This window comes from Thunnus maccoyii, chromosome 22 (assembly GCF_910596095.1).
Source record: "Thunnus maccoyii chromosome 22, fThuMac1.1, whole genome shotgun sequence".
NCBI classification, from domain to species: Eukaryota; Metazoa; Chordata; class Actinopteri; order Scombriformes; family Scombridae; genus Thunnus; species Thunnus maccoyii.
In genome coordinates, this window is record NC_056554.1 from 15,713,366 (window position 1) to 15,735,036 (window position 21,671).

A 21,671-nucleotide genomic window follows, 5' to 3' on the forward strand; every position below is an offset into this window, starting at 1 on the left:
ATCCTTTTTTTTTTTTTTCAAAAGAAGGGAAGAAAATAAAGTGACAACAGACTCCAGGGGGGCGTTTTGGTATTTGTCTCAAGAGCCTTTTCAAACCTTTAGTTCGGTTGCTCTGGTTTTCTCTTTTCACACAGGAAAAACTGGGCGAACCAGTTTGATTCAACTAAACGCAGGTTGGACAAAAGTGTGTTTTGTTAAAGAAGAGATGAGGTTAAAGATTCAGACCATTTATTATCTGAAACAGATGAGTTGCAGCATAAAACAGGCACCACAGTCGATTAACTGCAAGCATTCACATTATCACGCAGGAGAGGTTTTGCATGTTTAACGGTCCATACTGAAAACATTTTGACGTCCCGCGTTGGTGTCAAGGATGCCGATTATTCTGTCGTCTGTTGTTTAGCTTTAGCAATTAATTAAAAGCACCTACACATGTATTGTACACACCAGCTCAGGTGTTCACACTTATTCTGCTTGATTGTCGTCTCCCTTTGACTGGTTGCGCCTGTGAGTGCAGGACAAGTTACAGCTTTATGTTTCTTTAATGTATATGGAGTCAGGTGTTGTCAGCATCGCTCCACTCAGCCTGAACCGGAGCACACGTCTAATTAATCAAAGTAACACTTGTGTGTGCGTGCAAGGCATTTAAAACCTCGAACCTTCCACTAACTGACCTTTTGAGAGTTAATCAACAGTAGTTAGACCTACTGCACATACACATGTAACCGTATATCTGTATAAAATAGAGGAAAAACTATTTGCGTGAGTTCTTTCCATGTTCTATAATGAACAGGTATCTGCTATTTTACACTACACACACAGAAGACTTATATGTCCTGATCAAACATTGCATATTAAGTCATGTAGCGCACAAAAACCTTGTTTATTCGCGTGATAATGTGAATGCCTCATTAAAGATATCACCACTAATATAAAATCAATTCTTTTAAAGCTCGTGCTCATGACAAAAAAAAAGTCCCTAAACAGGGTAAATGATAAAACCATGACAGTGCAAAGATCAACCTCTTCCACCTGAACATTCAACGTGCTGATTGTACCTCTTGGTGTCCGTGTACTACAGCAAAGCATCAAGGCAATTACAGTGCACCACGAACTTTGATCCAACCTGCTCCAGTCTGGAGGTTTGGTAATGGCTGTTAGCGGGTGAGACTGTGTGTGTATGTGTGGGGGCGTTTAGTTGGCTCCGGGGTCCCTCCAGCCTCCGAACGCCTTCTCCAAGTAGAGCGCCACAGCGAGAGGCAGACGGTCCTGCAGCTTCCCAGCCACGACCTGTACGCCCATGGGCAGACCCTCCTCGTTCAGACCCAGAGGGCACTGGGTGACCGGCAGCCCGAGGATGTTGATTATACCTGCGGATAAAAATGAAAAGGTACGTGGAAATAAAGTTTTAAAGGCTGGACAGCTCAACCAGAGAGTGTTTGATAGTTCTAGTGGAGCGTTTAATGGAATAAAATGCTTTAAGATGACAGAAATGAGGAGAAATTTTTTATAATCTTGTGCTTTTAAAGCTGTTAGGCTTATTCTGTTAAGTGAAATGACTTTGTGAAAAGCACAAAAAGTGCCATCAAAGGAGGCACAGACCAAAAAAAACAAAAGAATAATTAATTCAAATGTGTTAACGGAAGGACAGAATATACTGTTGGATTTTATTTCAAAACAGTGTCGAGTGAGTCAGGAATAAAGTTAACAGCAGGACTGTGTTTGTATACATGTGTAAATATGTGGATGTATAGAATACGATCAACTAAATCAAGAATAATGACAAAAGTAGGTGGAAGAATAATGGAAGTTATCCAACCAGACAAAGTGTTATGACCCAATAACCAAACAGCGATGCTTTTTTATGTTTGGGCTAAAAAAATAAAGACTTAACTTCAACTGCAAAATCTTAAAAATGAGTCGTGTTGCAAGTAAAGTTTTCTTTGCTCTGCTGTTTCATGCTTCGCCGAGTCCAAACTAGCGCGGTGCGGTAGCTTTACTAGTCGAGGCAGGACAGCAGAGAGCAGAGGAGAAGCGGAGGATCACATACCGGTGTAGGAGAAGTCAAAGGGTCTGAAGAGCGGGTGGTGGTGTTTGGGCGCCACTCTTGGATGCGAGGGGTAAAGAAAAACTCCGTCGGTCCCCAGCAGCTCCTCCACCTCCTTCTGCAGCTTCTCCTTCTGCTGGATGATGAAGGGGGAAGCGGGTTTGGATCCATGCGCCATTTCCAGCAGGGCCAGACCTGAAGACCCCAGAGACACATACAGTCCGGTTCAGCTGCAGCTTTAGGACAGCTGAGTCTTTATTTATGCAGCTACAAATAAGGACATGATGGATTTTATGACCATCTACTTGTTCTTTTCATTTTAACACCATAACTCACATTTGTTTTCAAAACTGCATTTGTCATTTAAATAATCTATATTACTAAATCTATAATACTTCACAGTATATAATAAACATTTCATTACAGCCATCAAATTAACTTTTTTTAGTCATACTGACATTTTCACTGTTTCCTGATGCTTTATAGATTAATGGATAATAAAAATTGTTAGCTGCAGTCCTAAATAAAAGTTATGTTCCTGCCTCTTACCGATAGCAGCCATGGTGTGCTCTGATTTTCCCATCGTCCATTTCAGCAGCTCCCACACAGGCCACACCGGCCGTCCAGGTTCTCCCATCAGCTCAACAAACGGCTGAGGAGGCTAGAGGGAAAAAATTTTAAAATTTTTGTTTCTGTGTGTGTTTATTATGTTTCAGTGACCACAGAGCTGTTCTGTTTCTCTTCACATGTCAGAGAAACAGTCATATGATCGCTGTTTTCTGCTGCCGCTGGACGTCTCACTTTGTCGACTCCCCACTATTATGCTGTGAACACAGGCCTGTGTTAGTGCCCTTATTGTACTGTGAGGGTTTTAGCTCAGTACCAGGCTTTTTATAGCACAAGTGAGTGATTTATCAGTCACGAATAATAATACACGCTTGTACGGACCACAAAATATTAGCTAGAAATAGCAGCACACGCTAGCTTCACTGAATTATTGTTCTTAAAACCCACAAAAAGAAAAAAGGTAAAAGAGAGGAGCTGGAATAAAAGAGCTTTCAGCAATCAGACATTTTGTAAAAAGGTCATGAAGCAGTTAACACTTAATACATCCCATCTGTGGACTTTCAGAGCAAGTTTTTGGGTTTTTTTTATATTGGAATAATTAAGCAGGTCTGCTCACACTTGTACACGAGGCACATTTTGGAGTTAAGATGCGACACTGCTCAAAATTTGACAATTTTACTGAAAAACTCCATAAATCATGTTGAAATAGAGTCACTATCATGAGGACAGAGAGCTGCATTGCTGTGTAACTGTTATTTTTTAAAAAGTGGGCTTGAATGTTTATGTTTAAATTAATGTTATTACAACCAGATAAGCCAAACGTTATTTGTGAATTAAGTGCCTTTTTGAAAAATATACTTCCATTGTTTAAAGGTGCAGTGTTCATGATTTAGTGACATCTAGCGGCGAGGCTGCAGGCTGCAACCAACTGTCAACCACAAAAAACACTAAAGGCCCTCTAAAGGCGGTGTTTGTTATGTCCATTCCAGGCTACTGTAGAAACATGGCGGTGCAACTTGGCAGACTCTGTGGAAGAAGACCTGCTCCCTATGCAGATATAAAGGGCTCAACAATTCTTATTTTCAGGTGATTATACATTAATTAAAACATACTTATGAATATTATATTCCATTTCTGCCAAGTCCATTCTGCTAGATGCCACTAAATTCTGCACACTGGTCCTTTAAGTAACATTTCTTGTACTTTAGCCATGTTATGTGCTCTCATTTTGTTATGATTGTATGTTCTGTCTGTGCTCCACACCACAATTGGGGAAAAAACGAATAATGATTTAAAAATTTATCAAACCTGCCATTATCTTAAACTGAATACACATTTCTGTTCATACCAAAATAAATGTGTACAAGTCAAGGCAGCCTGTATAATGAGAGAGAGTGTGTGTGTGTATAATACTGTGCCCTGGTAGCTAAACAGATTAGTGAACCATTTCTGGGCTGCAGACTACAATAGGTGCTGTGACTCCGACTTGGCCTCGGCCTGCTTTCCTTCACTCCCAAAGTCGTCCCATCAGAAAGAGTCTTAATTTCAAAGTAACTGAAGCCTGTTTCCCTCCAGTCTTTCCTGTTCATCTTCATTCTACTATAAGGAAACCTGATATAACACTGGACAGACATGCAAGGGTACGCAGCACGGGATCAGGTTGTCAGGTAGACTTACTTTGCCTTCTTTGTCAGGAAGACCCATGTAGGTGTCCCAGATCTGGAAGCTGTATCGGAGCCCAGGGAGTTTCACCTCTTGGACCTTGACCCCGAAATCGGCCTCCAGACGCTGCACCACCTGGAAAACACCAAAATGAGGATTTTAATTTTAAAATAATCCCTGATGTCCAGTTTTCCAGACTCTTCAGAAGTTAATTTGACTGAAAGGATTCAACACACCTCCCGCTGGATCTGCATCAGCTCTTTGCTGACGGGGCGGGTCAGAAGAGCTCCGCCATCGTGAGGGATGGTGAAGAACCGCAGCTTCTTCAGGTCAACCTTCGTGTTCAACGACAACCTGTGTGCACATGTGCAAACCGCACACAGTATATGAGACAAACATGGATGCACAAAGACCTTTGTTGAATCCTGCCACTCCTCTGACATTTGAGCTTAAACACTGTCAAGTCAAACAAACCACACCCAACTCTTGGCCTTGTGGTTAAGGTCTTTGCATTCACTTAAGGTTTCGCCATCTGAGTGAATAAGGAGATTTACATTGTTAAACACTATATTTGCCTCACACCCACACACACACTCACCTTTACCTGACAAAGAACATTTGCAATCAAAACATCAGCCTGTCCACGTAGAAGAAAAGAATTAGGAATAAAATAGCAGTGTGCAGGTGTTTGTTTGAGCAGATTATTGTTACTGAGCACCTGCAAAGAATTTAGGGTGTGTGTGTGCCTCCTATGATGACCGTCATATTTGCTTCTAAGCAATAACTTTACATGTCAGCACTGGGTATCGCCACTGACTTCCCGGATCGATTCGATTCTGATTCACAAGGTCCCGATTCAATTCGATTTCCTATTCGATATCGATTCGATTGGAGATATATCGGTTACAATACCAATTTTGCTTGGATATGAAAGAGATTCTCAGAGAACCAATGCTGTAAATTGTACAAGTAACCCAAAGCAGTTACATCAATGTACTTTTCATCTAATACTAGTGCAGTGCCTGTTCAGAACGGGCCGATTGCTTGGCCTCCGGCCGCTGCTTCAACACATAGAAAAATTAATACAGTTGATATGATGTGTGAATGAGTATAAACACCAACAACATGAAAGAAACTAACACTCTATTATACACAGTTCTTATAAACAATAAGTATTCTGATAGTAAATAAATGTTCTTTTCTCATTTCAAGTAAAATAAGGGCTGCGTTTAAAAATAAAATAATGTGCATCTTAAATTCAAGTGGATCGATCACATTTGGCTTTTAAATCCTTCCTACTTTCTGTGCCTTCAGTTCAGATTTGAGTGGGTATGTTTGCTCCAAAGATTTGTGCTTTGACATATGAGACAAACTGGTTTTGAACTGCCCATGGGAAGTATTTCCTTTGTTTTACGCATGTAACTACAGTCATTGTGTATTGGCCTCTGAGCGCTTCCAAGACACGGGTGACCAACACTCAACAATGTACCTGAACGCCTCCTGTGTAGACACAACGGTTCACTCGCTGCTGCTGATCTGCTAAACGTGCTGCTAACGCTATGCTTTCTGTCTAGACACAGGGTAAGAGTATACATTCTTGATTAAATGCTCTGTTTTCACTGTCTACTTTTCTCTTTTTAGAACACTTTTATCTGATTCGTGTCACGCCTCGTCCCTGACATGCTGGAGTCAGTTGATAGAGCCCTGAAGCTCCGCCCTGCCCCTGCACAGAGCGGAGTGGCTCGCTGATCACTGGTTCATTCAGTGTTTTTTAATATTAAACGTATCATGTGTCCAAATTGCACCAAAGTCGACACTGCACTCCCTTTGGTCCCCAGCCATACACCCACCAAGTGTGGAGTCGATAGGATGAACGGATCAAGAGATTCGCAAAGGACATACATACATATATATATATACATACAGAGATTCCTTTAGAAGAGAGATGACCAACACACTACGGCAGTCAACACAATATAGTGCATCTCTACAGACTCTACAGTCAGCAAGTATTGAGTGACCAGATAAAAATAATACAAGTGCTTTCTTTAGTGCAGAGGGTGCGGTGCGTTATTACTTTTAGTTAGTGTCAAGATTATATCTGTATTTATATCCGTGTAGTTGCAGGTGATAAATCAAGTACTGCAATGTGTACATTTCAACAGGGTAAATGTAGTGGGAGAACACAACAAAATCTAAACAGCAGTCCGGGCCCTGGGAAAGAGAGAGAGAGATAATATTTCACCTATCTCTCTTGCACAACTTACATATAGATTTGCTTTTGTCCAGCTCTTATCTGTCTCCATAGTTTTTAAATCCATGTTTTTTGAGGTTCACTAGTCTCTCACGTGGCCTGATCTCATTGCATGAAGAACCAAAGGCTGGCCACACAAGACTTACATGATTAGAGACTTACAGGGAAAGGCATATATCAAAAGATCAATCTTGGGATTTTATGAATCAATATCGGATCATTCAAATGAAGATCTATTTAAAATCTGAAAATCGATTTTTTAAACCCAGCCCTAATAGATGCTATCAACATATTACAGCATACGTTTAAGAACAACCTCTGTAAAGCTTCCCTGAGTTAAAAAAAAAAAAAGATTTCAGTCAGAATCAATGGACACTAGCAGAGCTCTCACTTCTCAGCATTTGGTCCTGCCATGATCTTGAGCATGGGCAGCAGGTCCTCGGCGTAGCGGCACATGGGACCAGTGCTGAGGTATTCATTCTGTCTGCCGGAGGAAGGAGGGTACTGGTTCTCATTTGACACGACACCTGCAAAAACACATCAGTTACAGTCTGTCACTGTACGCATGCTTTAGTCCAGATGATGCAACCTACATGTTTCTATACGTTTAGTGTCTCTTACCAGGAGTCGTTTTATGGCCGAATATTCCGGTGAAGAAACACGGCATACGGATGCTGCCGCCGATGTCTGAGCCCACGCCGATGACCGCACCTGCTCCTCCCAGGATACTCCCCTCTCCACCTGAGACAAGCAGAGCACATAAACAGAGAGAGACGAGGTAAGTTTGTGCATCTGTGCATGACACAAACAAAACAGGGACACAGTCAGGGCACATTTAATAATAGTTCATTTGATTCATTAAATTAGAGTCAGAGTTATGATTTATAATCTCTGTGCTAGAAAACAGGAAGCCTCTTATTGCGCTTGTTGCTCTGTCACTCGTTTAGCTGGATTTAAGGTTTAAAACGGGTTTAAACCTGCGCTGTTGCATAAAATCATGTGGTCTCCATGCTGCACCTATTATCAGGCCTAAATGTTTTATGATATAATGTACATTTATATTAAGAAAGTATTGATTGATAAAAGTATTTTATGTGATCATAAAAAATGCAACTAGGCTGTAAAAGATAAAACACCCAGTGTGTATCGCTCCAGTAGTATTTCTAAACCAGTTAGTGGTACAGTGGCTAAACTGGAAAATCATGAAGCTGAAACCAATTCCTTCAATCACCATTTTCTGTGAATAGTGAAAAAACAGTGTTACCATGTTACCATTCCTCTGATTCACCTTTGTGGTAACTTCATGATAACTCCTGTTTATCTGCCGTAACCTTTGACACAACAATCAGGTCCAACACAAGTAGTCGGATTCTAAGAGACAATATTGTATTTGTGTAATGTTTTATGTACTTATTAATGTTTGTTTATGTTCATATATATCAGTAATGTTTGTAAAATTAGAGAAAGGCAAGCCTCCATTTTGAAATATGACCAAACACAAAGTTACACCTACAGTTCAACTGAAGACTCTTTAATCCTGGACATGTAAAGAATAGTCCAACGATTTGCTTGTTTTCTAGTTTTTAAATCATGTTTTTCATTTACAGAACATATTTTTTTCATTCCACTGAGCTCAATTAGAAGCCATACAGAGCCTCTCTGTGTGTCTGCAGTGTACTGTAATATGATTATGAGGTAAAACCAGAGCTATTCCTGGAAACAAAGACACAGACTCCAGCGATAAGCTGCTCTGAATGAATGGTTCATGACTCTGAACCTTAACTCAACAACAGCGTCCGATTCCCTCTATAAAAGAGAAAGTCGATCCTTTAACTCGCCAACCAATAATTCAACCAACAGTTGCTGACCTGAACTTCCTCCCGGTATCCTCTCCAGGTCGTACGGGTTGTTGGTGATGCCGTACAGATGGTTGTGGGACTCGGACCACATGCACAGCTCGCTGGAGTTGGTGACGCCCAGCGGGATGGCTCCAGCTCTCTTCAGCAGGGCCACCGGTGGAGAGTCGACGGTGGACAAAACTCCTCGCCTTGAGACCACACCTGTAGTGTGGGGCATGCCTGACGCAAAGAGAGAGTGACAAATAGACTTAAAGCTCAAGACTGGCACAATACTTTCATTCTCATTTGCTGAAAATGCTGTTTTTTTTGGTCTTTTTATGCTTTGAGTAAAGCAGAAAGGTCATACTGAGCTCAGCATGATGCAAGAAGAAAGTTACATTTTTTCCACTGAACAGTGACTCATAAATACTAAAGTTGAGATCAGATTCAAATGTTGACTGAAACTAAGTATGGCTTATATAACAGGGTTTTGTAACAGGATTAACAACGCTGCCTCAAATTCTTACATACATTACTTGCAGCCACTTGTATTATGGAATTAGCTGTATGTATACAGTGAGAGGGTGCGGCTGGACGTGCACCAGTGTCACGTTGACTCAAACATTGACAATTTGATGTGTGTAAGAAGAAGAAACTGTCTGCTGGTTTCAAGTGACAAACTGGATATTAAATAGCAAGAAGTTACCCTGCAGGGCAAAAGCCTCTTTGACAGAGAGAGGGACTCCCAGTAAAGGGAGTCGGTCCTCCAAGACCTCCTCTCCTCCAGTTTCTTCTTCAATCAGCTTATCAACCTGGGCCGCCTCCTGGAGGGCAGCAGCAAACCTGGAAAAGAGAGAAAAATTACATTTCTTGACCAAACGCTGTTTAACGAGGCTGGATTTTAACATTTTACATCAATGATGAGAACTTGTGAACGTCAGAATCTGTTATATGTTGTTATATAACTGATATACTCGATACACGCAACACAAATTTCAGATTTTTGGATGACATTAGTGATTAATTGATGATACATTTTGTGTAGGAAGTAAAATAGAAAAGGAAATAGCAAATTATAGAGAAAATAATTTCAATAATGAGAATAAAAACATACAGTACCAGTCAAAAGTTTGGACATACTTTAGAGAGAAGAGAATAGGAAGGTTTTATTTACTTATTATTTATTTAAGACTTTATTGTCGCTTTAGGGGAATTTTTCTTGGACTCATCATCTCCAGACATACTTTAACACTTAAAAAACATCTTTAAAATCATTAATGCATTGAAAACACACACAGACACACACACACAATAAGACCAATGCAATCAATAAAAACCAATACAAAACCAGTAAAATGACATTGCACTTATGTTGCACATTAGAGCAAAGAATCAGATGAGGAGGAGCGATTCTTGCCTGTCTTTCACCATAGCGTTCAGTAAAGGGTTGACTTCCTGGATCCTGTCAATGTAAACCTGAACCACCTCCACACTGGACACCTGCAAAAACACGCCAAAAATGTAATAATTCTTCATTTTTTTGGTGTCATAATGCATGCATGCATTCCTCCGAGTGAAATTTGACACTGGTTTGCAAATCGTTCCCATAGATCAGATTTAAGCTTCAAATAAGTGTTGAAATATGGCATCTTAAGTGTCCTAAAAAAGTGTATAATGCAAAGAAAAGATGACAAAAAATAATATTTCATACTAGTAATTGCATATTGATGTCTTTTAACTTTTTATTTTCCACTGCTAAAAAAGTACAGGGCGTGTAACAGGGTGTAAAAGTTGGAGTGCAACTATTATTTCCATGATCGATTAATCAATGAAGAGTTTATTCTATAAAATGTCAGAAAATAATGAAATAGGCCCTTTGTAATATTGCAGAGCCCAAAGTGATGTCTTAAAAAAGCTTATTATGCTACAGTCAAAAACCCAAGAGATATTTAGTTTACAGAAGCAAATCCTCTAATTTCAGAGACTAGAAGTAGAAGAACATGGACTATGTCAGAAAATACAAGAGAAAAACTCGACATCATTACTTTCAAGGTAACATCCTCAGAGGACTGAAATTTTCCATCAACAGTCCAAAACTCGGTTTACTATCATAGAAAACAAAGATATTCACATTTCAGAAGTTATAAATAGTGTATTAACTCCTGCACAATATGTTGCAATCTAATAAAATAGCACTGCATCACCTGTGAAGCTTACAATAATCACGTTCTAGTGTTTTAAAGGTGTTTTTAAAGGTGTTTCGCCCCCTCCCCAATTAGTATATAATACAGCACCTACACATTGACCAACCCATACCTGTCTGACGGGCTCAGCAGCATTAGAAAAGGCTGGAGCTTCTTATATATTGTCCTGTTTAAATCCATGTGTGTATTAATAGGAAGCGCGGGTGTGTCAGGTGTTACTCCAAAGGTGATGCAGTTTTATTGTCGTTTCCAAGTCCAGGAGCCCTTATATGGACTCAGAAACAATGATAAAACTGCAGAGCTGGATAAAAGAGCTCTAGAGCAGTGCTTCTCAAACTTTTTCACATCAAGGACCCCTAAACTGACACAAACAAGACCACGGACCCCCATCTGATAAGATTTTTGCTTTTAGATGTTATATTACAGAAAGTGCATGAAACCTATGACCAAAATAGACTTAAATGCTGTCATTGTGTTACTCATGGATGTAATTATAGTGAAAATGAATGAACCCTCTACCTGGAACCCCCTCAAGAGACCCTTGGGGTCCCCGGACCCCACTTAGAGAACCACTGCTCTAGAGACTGGACCAGTGCACTAGGTTTTGTAATTGAAATGTGTGCAATGAAGAGATATTTAAAAAGATAAATCATAATAGATGGAAAGACTGCCGGCTAACAGATGATGTAGTCTAGTTTCATTTTAACCTGTAATACTTGTAGAAGTAGGAAGTGACTGTAATAGATTGAAGCTAATGAGACCAGCTGCAGCCCGTCTATCTGCCCCTCCAGGCGGGGTTATGAGTTGCTTTGACCGACACACACCTCTCTCCGCCGGATCTTCTTGGCGAGCTGCGTCGCTGACAGGACCAGTAGCGGGTTGTTGACGGGCGGCAGCTTCCTGGGAGCGGGTCTCCGAGGCGACAGGAACCGAAACAGCGCAAATAAGACTCCCATAACCGCCTTGAAGAGCCATACCTGAGCCCTTTCCAGGCGGCTCAGTGCCATGTTTCCACCGCGGAGCGAGGACGGAAGGTCAGCGGTCGTTGCTCGGCTCTGTCACACCTTCTCTGCGGGCCAACACGGCGCGTCTCCCAGCATGCAGCGGCTGGACGATTTAGATATGAGCCGCTGCGTCAAAGCAGCACAGTTTACTGAGCTGAGTTTGCCTTCACAATAAAACCAGAGCCAAGTTGATTAAGATCTGATATCCGTGTATTTGGCTTAACCCCTTACATGCTGTTTAGACTTAAATCTGACCCATTTTTACATTTGAGAGCAGAGAAAACACCCTAAACAATTTTCTGTTACCTGGAATTATATGACTTCTTTCTTAACTTATATCAGCTGCACAAACATGTTTTTAAAGAGTGTTTGACCCATATTTATTCAAAAATTCAAAAGTCACCGTCCAAAAATACTGTTTCATTCTTCACATTTAATATAATTCACTGAAATTGTTATGTTCTCCAGTTTTATGTGACAGGGCTGCTATATAATGTGATTGTAAACGTTTTTTCTCCATAAACAAAAAGCATAAAAACTAAAGAATACACCCTATCTGTTCTCTGAAAGCTTCATTAAAGATTAATCACCCATTTATCTGTGGTTGATGAGGTATTCATGAATGATTTGTGATTCATAAATTTGGTATAGAGACTAATTATGAGGGGATACTGTGAAGGGTCATAATATGAACAGTATGTAAGGGTTAAAGGGTAGGTTCACAATTTTTCTAGTGTCTAAAAACAACAGTCAGGTGCCCAACACATCACCGGCACCCTGCTGCCCCGCATCCATCAGAAACAATGTCTGCTGAGGGTGTAGGTCATCATCATCTTCATCATTTCACACCCAAACCACAGACTCTTTACTCCACTTCCATCAGGGAGGTGATCCAGAAGTCTCCTCTCCTGCACCAGCAAACTGTTTTTCCTACTGCTGTCTCTGAACTGTAATAAACCCGAACAAAGTGAACTATTTACTCACCACAACATCATTTTATGTAACATACTGCATCACTGTACAGGTGTGTATCTATACATCTACGTCTTGTATATCTTGTCAGCTGCTCATAGTAATTTATATTATGCACATCAGCACTTTAAGCCTAAATTGTACAATTGGATGCCAACCGCATCTCACTGTTAAGTACTTGTAATCGGTCACTGTCAATAAAGTTGAATCTATTCTAATCTAATATGAACACTGAGAGGTTCTCCTCCCTGTAATCATCATCATCATAATTATATCTGCAGCATTTACAGTCTTTTAAGCATCAAATTGTTTTCTTTGTGTTTCCTCGGACAGTGTTTGCCAGTGTTTTCATACTTTATTGTATGGAAAATATCTTTTCAATATTTGGTATTTTAGTATAAAATGTTAAAAAATGATATATGTGCATAAATAAGAGAAGTGAGGTGACATTTAAAGGTAATGCAACAGTTACTTTGCCTTGTAGCTAATTACTCTTATATGCAGTAATCAGTGTAGTCATTCAATAACATTTTAGAGAAGTAACTGTAACTGGTGACTAATTTTCAGTAACTTGCACAGCACTTGTGAAGAGTAAACTTTCACACTGAATTTAAAAAATGTCTGCAACAGCAAGACTAGACGTTTTATTTTGAAAATCCTGACCGGAACGAATATAGAGTTCATTCTTGTCAGTCAGTTTGACACCAAATAAACTCAGTAAACAGCTCCAATGTGCATGTTGAACTGTTGTTTGAAGAGCAAATTTAGAGATAACGTTAGACCTTTGTATTGATTATTAACTATACAACAACAACTTCCCACTGAAATAATAAACTGTTGTCTTGTGTTAAAAGTTAAGACACTCATCTATTTATGCATGATTTTAAAAGGATTCACATTTAGAAATCACCAGTGGTTCTAAAATATAAGTAAATATACAAAGTGTAGATGTTGTTGATACATGTGGTGATTGTCAACAATAAGATGAAGTCCAGTTTATTGTGCAATATTTATCTTACCTAGAGGTAAAAGTAAATAGAAAATAGAAAACAGTCCTGTTAAAACAAATAAAGAACAGACACATTGACATCATGAGTCCAATGCCCCCACATTGCTTTAGTCTCAGAGACATTTCCTGTTATTTTGACACACAAACATTTGTATTTAACTTCCTTGTTCTAACGGCACAATTGTTTCTACACAAGCAAAGAGTACTGAGATGTGCCAAATATTCCTCGTTTCTTAGCAGAAATAATATAGATTCCTTACTCACCTCTGTTTAAATTGTTAAAGTAATCATCTCAAAGATTTTCATTTAAATAAATGTCTGTTGAGTCGCTATCTACAGCCAAATGAATAACACAAACTCCAATGAAAGCCTTTGCATTTGCAGTATTCTGAGTATTACGAACTGGTTGTCGGTGGCGACTTTCCCATGAAAAATCTCAAGCGGCGCACAGTTAGTGACGTGTTTTCCCAGCAGTGGTTGGTCCTCCAGAGAGGGAAGGCGGAGCTAATGCAACAGACTCACTCTTCAACTCACCTGTGTGTGAAGCAATGGACCATTTTTTCAGGTCTCTGCTGGCGTTGTGAGTAAACAGTTTGGCTCTCTGGGGACTGAGGTCCAAAAACACAGTTGCAGTTACCGCTTATCGCCATAGGCGGCGCCAAAGAGAACGAAACGGAGATCCTCAAGATTGTTACTTTAAAAATAAGAAATCCATAAAAGTCATATAGCTTCTTTTTCTTTTCTTCTTCTTTGTCTTATCTTTTTTCATCATTTTTATCAGATTTTTGTCTCACACATATGTGCCTCTGTCTTTATCTCCTTTACTACTATTATTATTATGTTTTATTGCGAGTTTTTCTTATTTTATGTGTTATCCTATGTGTTATGTGTTTATGCTGAACCTTTTGTTTACCTGTATGTTTGTACAACACACTGCCCTAAGAAATGCTGGACTAGACACCAAAAAGCTCACATTACTTATAGCTGAACATATTTATACTGAAGTTGGTCTCTGAACATGGTGGTTTAAATACTACTTCAAAGAATTGTCCACACTGTTTGGTGGGAAAACTCTTAATCCCTTCATTTTCTTTTGATTCAACTTATTTATCTCCAAAAAATAGTCGCATTTAACTCCAAAGAATATAAGTGAGAGATCACGTCTTGTTGTATGAAGGCCAAATAGGTTCAAATATCACAGTGTAGTAACTGTCTGTCAACAGTAGAGAGCAGCATTGCTGAAGGCTACAACACAAGATTTTGACTCCTGATTGAACATTCAAAGCACGTAGCAAAAAGAAAAAAAAGGCCTCTGCAATGCAGGTCAGTGGGTTAGTGGAGGATCTATAGTGTCTGTTCCTGTCAGCTCTGCTGCCTGTGATCAGTGTTTGTCTGGTTTTAGCTCTACGTCGACATTATATTTCTTACCAAACTGATGCACCAGTTAAAGGACTGCTTGTGAAATTTAACTGAAAGCCGCCTTTAATAGCATTGTAGTTATATTGCATATACTTGCCTTTTATTTAATTGTTATATTTTACTTAATTTCCTCCCTTTCCTTCTGCAATACCTAAATAAAAACCCAGACTGGTTAAAATCAGTGATTGAAGTAACTAAGTATGTTCATTGAAATTATGTATTTTTGTACAATTTTTAGGTATTTATATCACTTCAGTCTACTCAGATTACATTTCAGAGATACATTTGTACTTTTTTTATTGTATTTTTTATGTACTTTTCTCTCCACTAAATTTATTTGACAGCTATAGTTACTAGATCAACATACGAGGCTAGATTTTACATACAAAACATGTAATAATTTTGTGATTTATGACACATACTCATAGATTAAACTGTATATAATGCAGTTAAAATTACCTTCAGCCCAACCCATTACAAAGGTAAAATGCTCATTCCATATCAATACATCAGTAACAATAATCCACTAATATAATATATAACAACATAAGACTCTTCACTTTTCATATTTTAACATTTGATCAATAATTCTTCTGAACTTTTACTGAACTTCAGTTTTGAGTGCAGAACTTTTACATATAATCAAGTATTTTTGTACACTTTTATATTGTTTTAAAAGCTCTGAATACTTGTCCCATCACTGGTTTTTGATTTTTTCAATGAAACTACATTTTTCATGATTATACCAACATTTACTGGAGCACATTCCCACTCAATCAAATAATCAATATGTAATCTCATTTATTTTAAAGAGCATCTGTGTGTTTAATGATCAGCCAAAGCTTCTGTATCTTCTATTTAAACTAACTACACAGGCCTGATAAGTAAGAGTGAGAGTGCATTTATCATGTTGGTGGAAAACGTCATGTTAGGGCTCGACTGTATGAATGAAAGAAATGTGAAATCAATAAGATCCACAGAATGGCAGCAACACCCTACTGAGCTATTTATTGATCATTTTATGGCAGCGGGGACCTAATTTCATGGCCCGCTTTGAGATTAAGAGATGACATTTTACCAGGATGAAGTCAGCTCTCTTTAAAAGTCCGTCAAGCTGAGGAAGAGGATGTTTTGCACACTGTAAAAGGCTTCAGACGTTGACCTACAACCTGTTAACCCATTAACGCATGACAGAGAGGCAATACTTTATCTTGAGCAAATAAACTGCAACTGCTGTTGACACTCTGGAGTGACTTTAAAAGTATCTGAGTTAAAGGATAAATACTCCCTGAGGGATACGCCCATTTCCAAAAAAAAAAAAAAAACACAACACAAACATATCACAATCCCAGCCGAGTGGAGAAAAACAGATCATTCCTTACCTGTGAGGTGAAACCTGAGCACACAGGCTCAGAAAACTAGCGGGCATGTAGAAACAAGAGGGCGAACCGGGGAAAAACACACAATTGAAAGCGTTTGTATCCCTGTGTGAGGCCACAGGAGCTCCGCTGCTGTCTGGAAAAGTGCATAAAGCAAACGTGATTGCAGTTAACTCTCCATTATTTTGAGATTATGTTGTGTCTTTGCAGTGAGTGTATCATGCGCTCTGTTGTGTTTTACGGGAACATTCAAGCCCTTTGTGAGTGCGGGCCTTCAGGGTAAAATGATACGGGGTCAGCCACTGAACAACAGAGGATGGCTTTGGGTGCTTTTTTGTATTGATTTCCATCTTCTTTCCTGTTTCTGTTGTCATGGGATAGATGCCACATGTCATCTATGAGCTATCACCTATAACTCACTATTTGGACTCTCATATTTTACAGGCACAGCAGGAATAAAACCCCTCAACTCTCTTCTAAAAGCTGTCACAGCCAAATAGATCACATATATATAGTATTATCCAAGCATTTAATTTCGCTAATGAGATCACGGTCGAAAGCCTCGTCTGCCTCCAGTCATCTCTGAGTGGACGGTAATTTACTTTCTTGTTCCCCTTTGGATGGAGCAGCACTTCACTCTGATCCACTTTCCAGCACCTCCAGTCTGCCCCGGAGACCAGTGAAGGCTGATTTGTTCGTCCCCTGGGGGGGTGTGTATGTCTAAGTGACCATTTTCATTACTTAAAATTGAGAGTATTAAACATTTTCCCTCAATAATTCTTCTCAGGGTGTAAAAAGGTAATCATGTCAAAACATGGTTGGTCTTTCTACTTGAATAAAAAGCTATTTTAGACAGTTTAGCTGCTTTGTAATGTGAGGTAACTTCTGTCTGACTCTTCACAGTATCCCCTCATAATAAGTCTCTATACCAAACTACCAAACTTTGTTTTTCAGCTCTAAATTATGGAACATTTCACCGCCAGAACTAAAAACCCAATCAGAGCTTAAAGTTTTCAATACAACGATGACAAAGATGTGAATACTGATGCAGTGTGTATACATACATGTCTGTTTTACCTGACTTCCTGTTTTTGTCCTGATTCTGTTTCATCAATTAATTTGTTTGACTGTTTGAACCCAGTTTTAAAAGCTACATGCCCTTTAAACATTACATCTTGCTTTTCTTTATATAACAATGTTTATCTATAAGGGCCCTGTTAGATAAAATAATAATAAAATAAAATCAAACTAGTCATTATAAAATAAATCCAGATCAGAGTTGTTTGTTCTGTTGTTCTGTAAATATTATTCTCAAAAAAAGATGTTTGAAAAGTGCAGATCACAATGGCTGCATCTCCAGTTATTTATATAAGTACTTGGCAGGAGTCTTTCATCTGAGATGGGAGGAGGGGTGGAGGTAGAGGGTAAGTGGGGGGGAGTGCAAGAGGGGCGGGGGTGTGGTGGGCCATGTGGCAAATCCACCACTTCTTCAATCGCCCCCCCCCCCACCCCCACTCCCTCACCCCCCTTTGCTCCTCCTTTTGGGACCGGCGTGCGGGCACATGAAACAGCTGGTGCGCTCCAAAAACCAATTATAAAGGCCCCTGGCCCCCCACCTGGCTGCCTGTGATCGTTAGCACCCACAGACGAGCTGTAATGAGGGGGGTCACCACCGCCGGGATGGTCAGATGGGACACACAGCAGGTTCAGCATATAGATTGGCTGACTGTCCAGACCTGGATGTATAGGTGGAAATTGGAATTTTAGATGCAGGGGAGGCAAGTGTTTGATGATTTATTTACATTGGACACTGAACTGAGAGCGGGGGTCCTGTCCAGAGCTCTGTAGAGTTATTCAAGTGGAATTTTTTTATAGCTGCAGTAAATTCAACGAGTCAATACACAATTCTTGATACCAAAAATTTTCTTTGGGTTGAAAAGACTTGTGACTGATTTAGTCCTGCATTGAATACAATGAATGTGAACAGCTCAGGTGTTGGATGCAGCAGGCTCGTGCTATTGATTCTTTTTCTACCGGGTGTCATTAAAACTCCTCAGCAGGGGATCTGAATGAGAACCACACAAGCCCACCTCATTAAAATACATTTTTCTGTATCGTGAGGCCATAAGAAAGATGGGCTCACATTGATTTGAGGCCCCGATGCTGCATGTAGGTTAAGTCTCGCCATAAAGAAGTGAAATGATTGACTGGATCTGTTGGTTTCAATAAATCATGAGTTTGTCCTCCTGCTAGTGGACTGAAATCATATTTGATTTGGATCAAATCTAAATTGGTTTCTGGGAGAGAACATATCAGATTTCGTGAGGGATAGAACAATAAAGTCCTGGACTGGACTTGTTTCCTGTGTTGTTTTCAGTCCTAAATCCATCTATCAAGACTGACTTTAAGTAATATTTGAACACAGGAATTACTAAAACTAGAAAAAGTGAATCATATGAAAAAACAAGACATTTTTTTTATTCATACAGCGCCTTTAAAGGCACTCAAAGACCCTTTACACAGATAAACAAATGGACAAAATGAAGTTACACACAACAGCAACAACAGAGCAGAAGGAAAGACACACTGTTAAAAGTAGAAAACAAATGCAGTAAAAGAGAATAAAAGACAAAGAAGACATGCTGTCATTTAAAAGTATCCAACTAAAAGCTGAGCATTAGTTTGGGGCAAACGCGGAGGAGTGCAAGCTAGGCTAACTGTTAGCCCCGTACAAACCAGCAGCTCCAACAATCATGTTCTCTAATGTTCTCTGGACAGCAAAATGGATTATTTCACTCCCCCATCACTGCTGGTCACTTGTTGACATGTAGGAGCTGTCAACATCCAACCAAGACACTTTTCTCTCTAAATGCACTTTAATGCATTTGCTCCTAACTGCTTGCTCTTTTTTTATTTTCCTCTCTTGGGATTTATGTTTTATTATGTTTTTATCATTTTTTAAAGGGAATTTTTAGATATTCAGTATATCTTTATCCTTTCTGTTGTTGTTGCACTGCTGTGGGCTGGGAGGAATATTTCATTTTTTTGTGTGTATGGAAATACACAAGAAAATGACAATAAACTAAATCTTGAATCTTGAAAAGCAAATAACATTTTTGCTGGAAGCAGACAAGTTAAAATGTATCAGACTAACCCCAGAAAAACATTATGAGAGGCTCTTAAAGATGCAAATATCAATAAATTAAAAGTGAAAGCACAAAAAACTAATTAAGATATTTTAATTGAACAGTAGAAGTACAGTAAGAATACAATCTCGCAGCCATTGTTGAACTTTTGTTAGTTAGTTAGTTAGTTTGCTCCTCACAGATAGTTTAGTTATTTGAGTCTATAAAGACAACAGAAACTAATCTCTGTCCAGGAGTATGAAGTTCTACAAGGTGATAAAGTCACCTTGAAACAACCTAAAGAGGTCAGCCGGGGTCAACATAATCCCCTGTCGTACACCTACACACACACACACACACAGACATGCATGAATGCTTGCACATAACCCCCCCCCCACACACACACACACGCTCACTGAAGCCCAACTCAAAACAAATATAACATTCAGTGTAATGAATAAGTGATCAGCTGCACTAAATAATAAATGGTTCACATTAATATCGGCGTCAAATGTGAGACTTTAGTGTTTTAACCTCTGGCTTGAGGACGGAGCTAATAAACTGATAAATGATAAATAACACAGTGACAGACTTCAGACATAAACCTGCACCGCTTCGAGAGAATCACACACCTCCAGCTAAATGTGTTAACAGTGTGTCAACGCTCTGAGTATGTGGCTGTGAGGTGTGAGATGGCTCCACGCTGTACGACAGGCGTTTTTATGCCTCTCTGGCATCCAGCACCCTCGGGTGCCCCCGTAGACACCATATTCACAATCAGCTGTAAAGAGCGTCTGCAGCTGCATAAATACACTGAAAATTAAAACGGCCATTTGTCATACTTGTTTTGTTCACATGGGGTTCATTTTAACTGTGCTCAGAGCGTCTTAGTAAAAATATCTGAAGCTGAAGTCCAATTTTTAATAATTCATCCTTTTTTATGGGCCAGTTTCCAGCCAGTACATCCCAACTGAACTTGGCATTTATTAGTTAAAATCTTGTTTAAAAACTACTTAAATGTTTCCCATCAGGCTACTTTGCAGTATTTCAACTGGAAAGTGTCCACTGAGCGTGTTTATAGATAGCCAGGTGGAGAGTTGGGGGTCTTTGATTCTGTTTTTGGGCTCAAGCTTCAAATTCATTTGATAAATATCAGTTTAGCTGAACTACATTTATTTTCAAGACAACACTGGTTCCCAGCCTTTTTTGTGTTTGACCATCTTCATCCCAGTCAAACTTGTGACCCTCCTCACACTTGTCTTGGAGCTGTGAGCAATGTTTCCTTTTCAGATTGCTTCATTTCGATTGTTTTTTTTAACAGTATTAGAGGTCAAACTCTCCATAATATGAGAGAAATCTGAAAAAACAAACAAAATAATTTTGTCTTTCCTCTCTTGTTAGGCATCTTGACTGGATTTCCACCTTGGAAAGTGAGCAACTAAAAGCCTCAGGTTCACTACATGTCATGTTGTTTTAATAATTGCAGATTTGTAAAGGAATTTGTACCACTAAAGTACAAAATCAACCTTGACAAGTCCTGCATTCTTACCTTATTGCGTACCTTGTAGAGAAGAATAGTTTTAAGATTCATATTAGCTGCTGAGACGGTGCACATTCTTAAATTTAAATGACCTCAAATACTGGAGAACTGATTGGTCTCTGGGTGTAAAATGAAGCTGCCAAGTCTGTGTGCACTGTACCTAATGGGAACTTTGAGGCAATAGAGAACACACAATGCGGAGCAGTGGGTGGTCAACAGGGGCCCAACAACAAATCTTTGCACGGGGGCCCCTGACAGGTTAAGCCTACCATGACTCCAACAACTGAAGAACATTTCATCCTCTTGAGCCAGACTTGAAACTAAGCACTGAGTGATATATCAAGGTTATTGTTGTACATGAACAGGTCCAAACAGCCTTCTGAGATCTTATAATAACAAATAAATCAGCATAAAGAACCCAGAGAGGATCTAATCATTAATAATGGTTGTAGTAAATGTTCTGAAAAGCCTCTAAATTCTGTAAAAACTGATTTTTAGCCCCTTTTGGAGCCCCTTTCTTAATAAGACAAGCTTGGATCCAGACATATAGGTGAGCTCGGTGTCAGTTCAGGCGCCCCCACAGGTGCATTTTTGCGGTGATCACGTGTGGACCCGCCCCGCCTCGCCGCCTCCAATAAAGCACAGCAAAAG

General features: G+C 39.5%; 1 protein-coding gene across 1 annotated transcript; it reads right to left on the reverse strand.

The window, feature by feature from the left end:
• Window positions 1-211: 211 nt before the first annotated feature.
• On the reverse strand, window positions 212-11,732 carry faah2b (fatty acid amide hydrolase 2b). Its single transcript, XM_042402421.1, has 11 exons — window positions 11,397-11,732; window positions 9,786-9,868; window positions 9,075-9,211; window positions 8,399-8,608; window positions 7,152-7,271; window positions 6,922-7,057; window positions 4,513-4,630; window positions 4,292-4,411; window positions 2,597-2,708; window positions 2,051-2,242; window positions 212-1,370 (listed from the first exon to the last, which is right to left on the reverse strand). Exons 1-11 carry the CDS (start codon window positions 11,577-11,579, stop codon window positions 1,195-1,197), a joined length of 1,587 nt encoding a protein of 528 aa, XP_042258355.1. The 5' UTR covers window positions 11,580-11,732; the 3' UTR covers window positions 212-1,194.
• Between the last annotated feature and the right edge of the window lie 9,939 nt (window positions 11,733-21,671).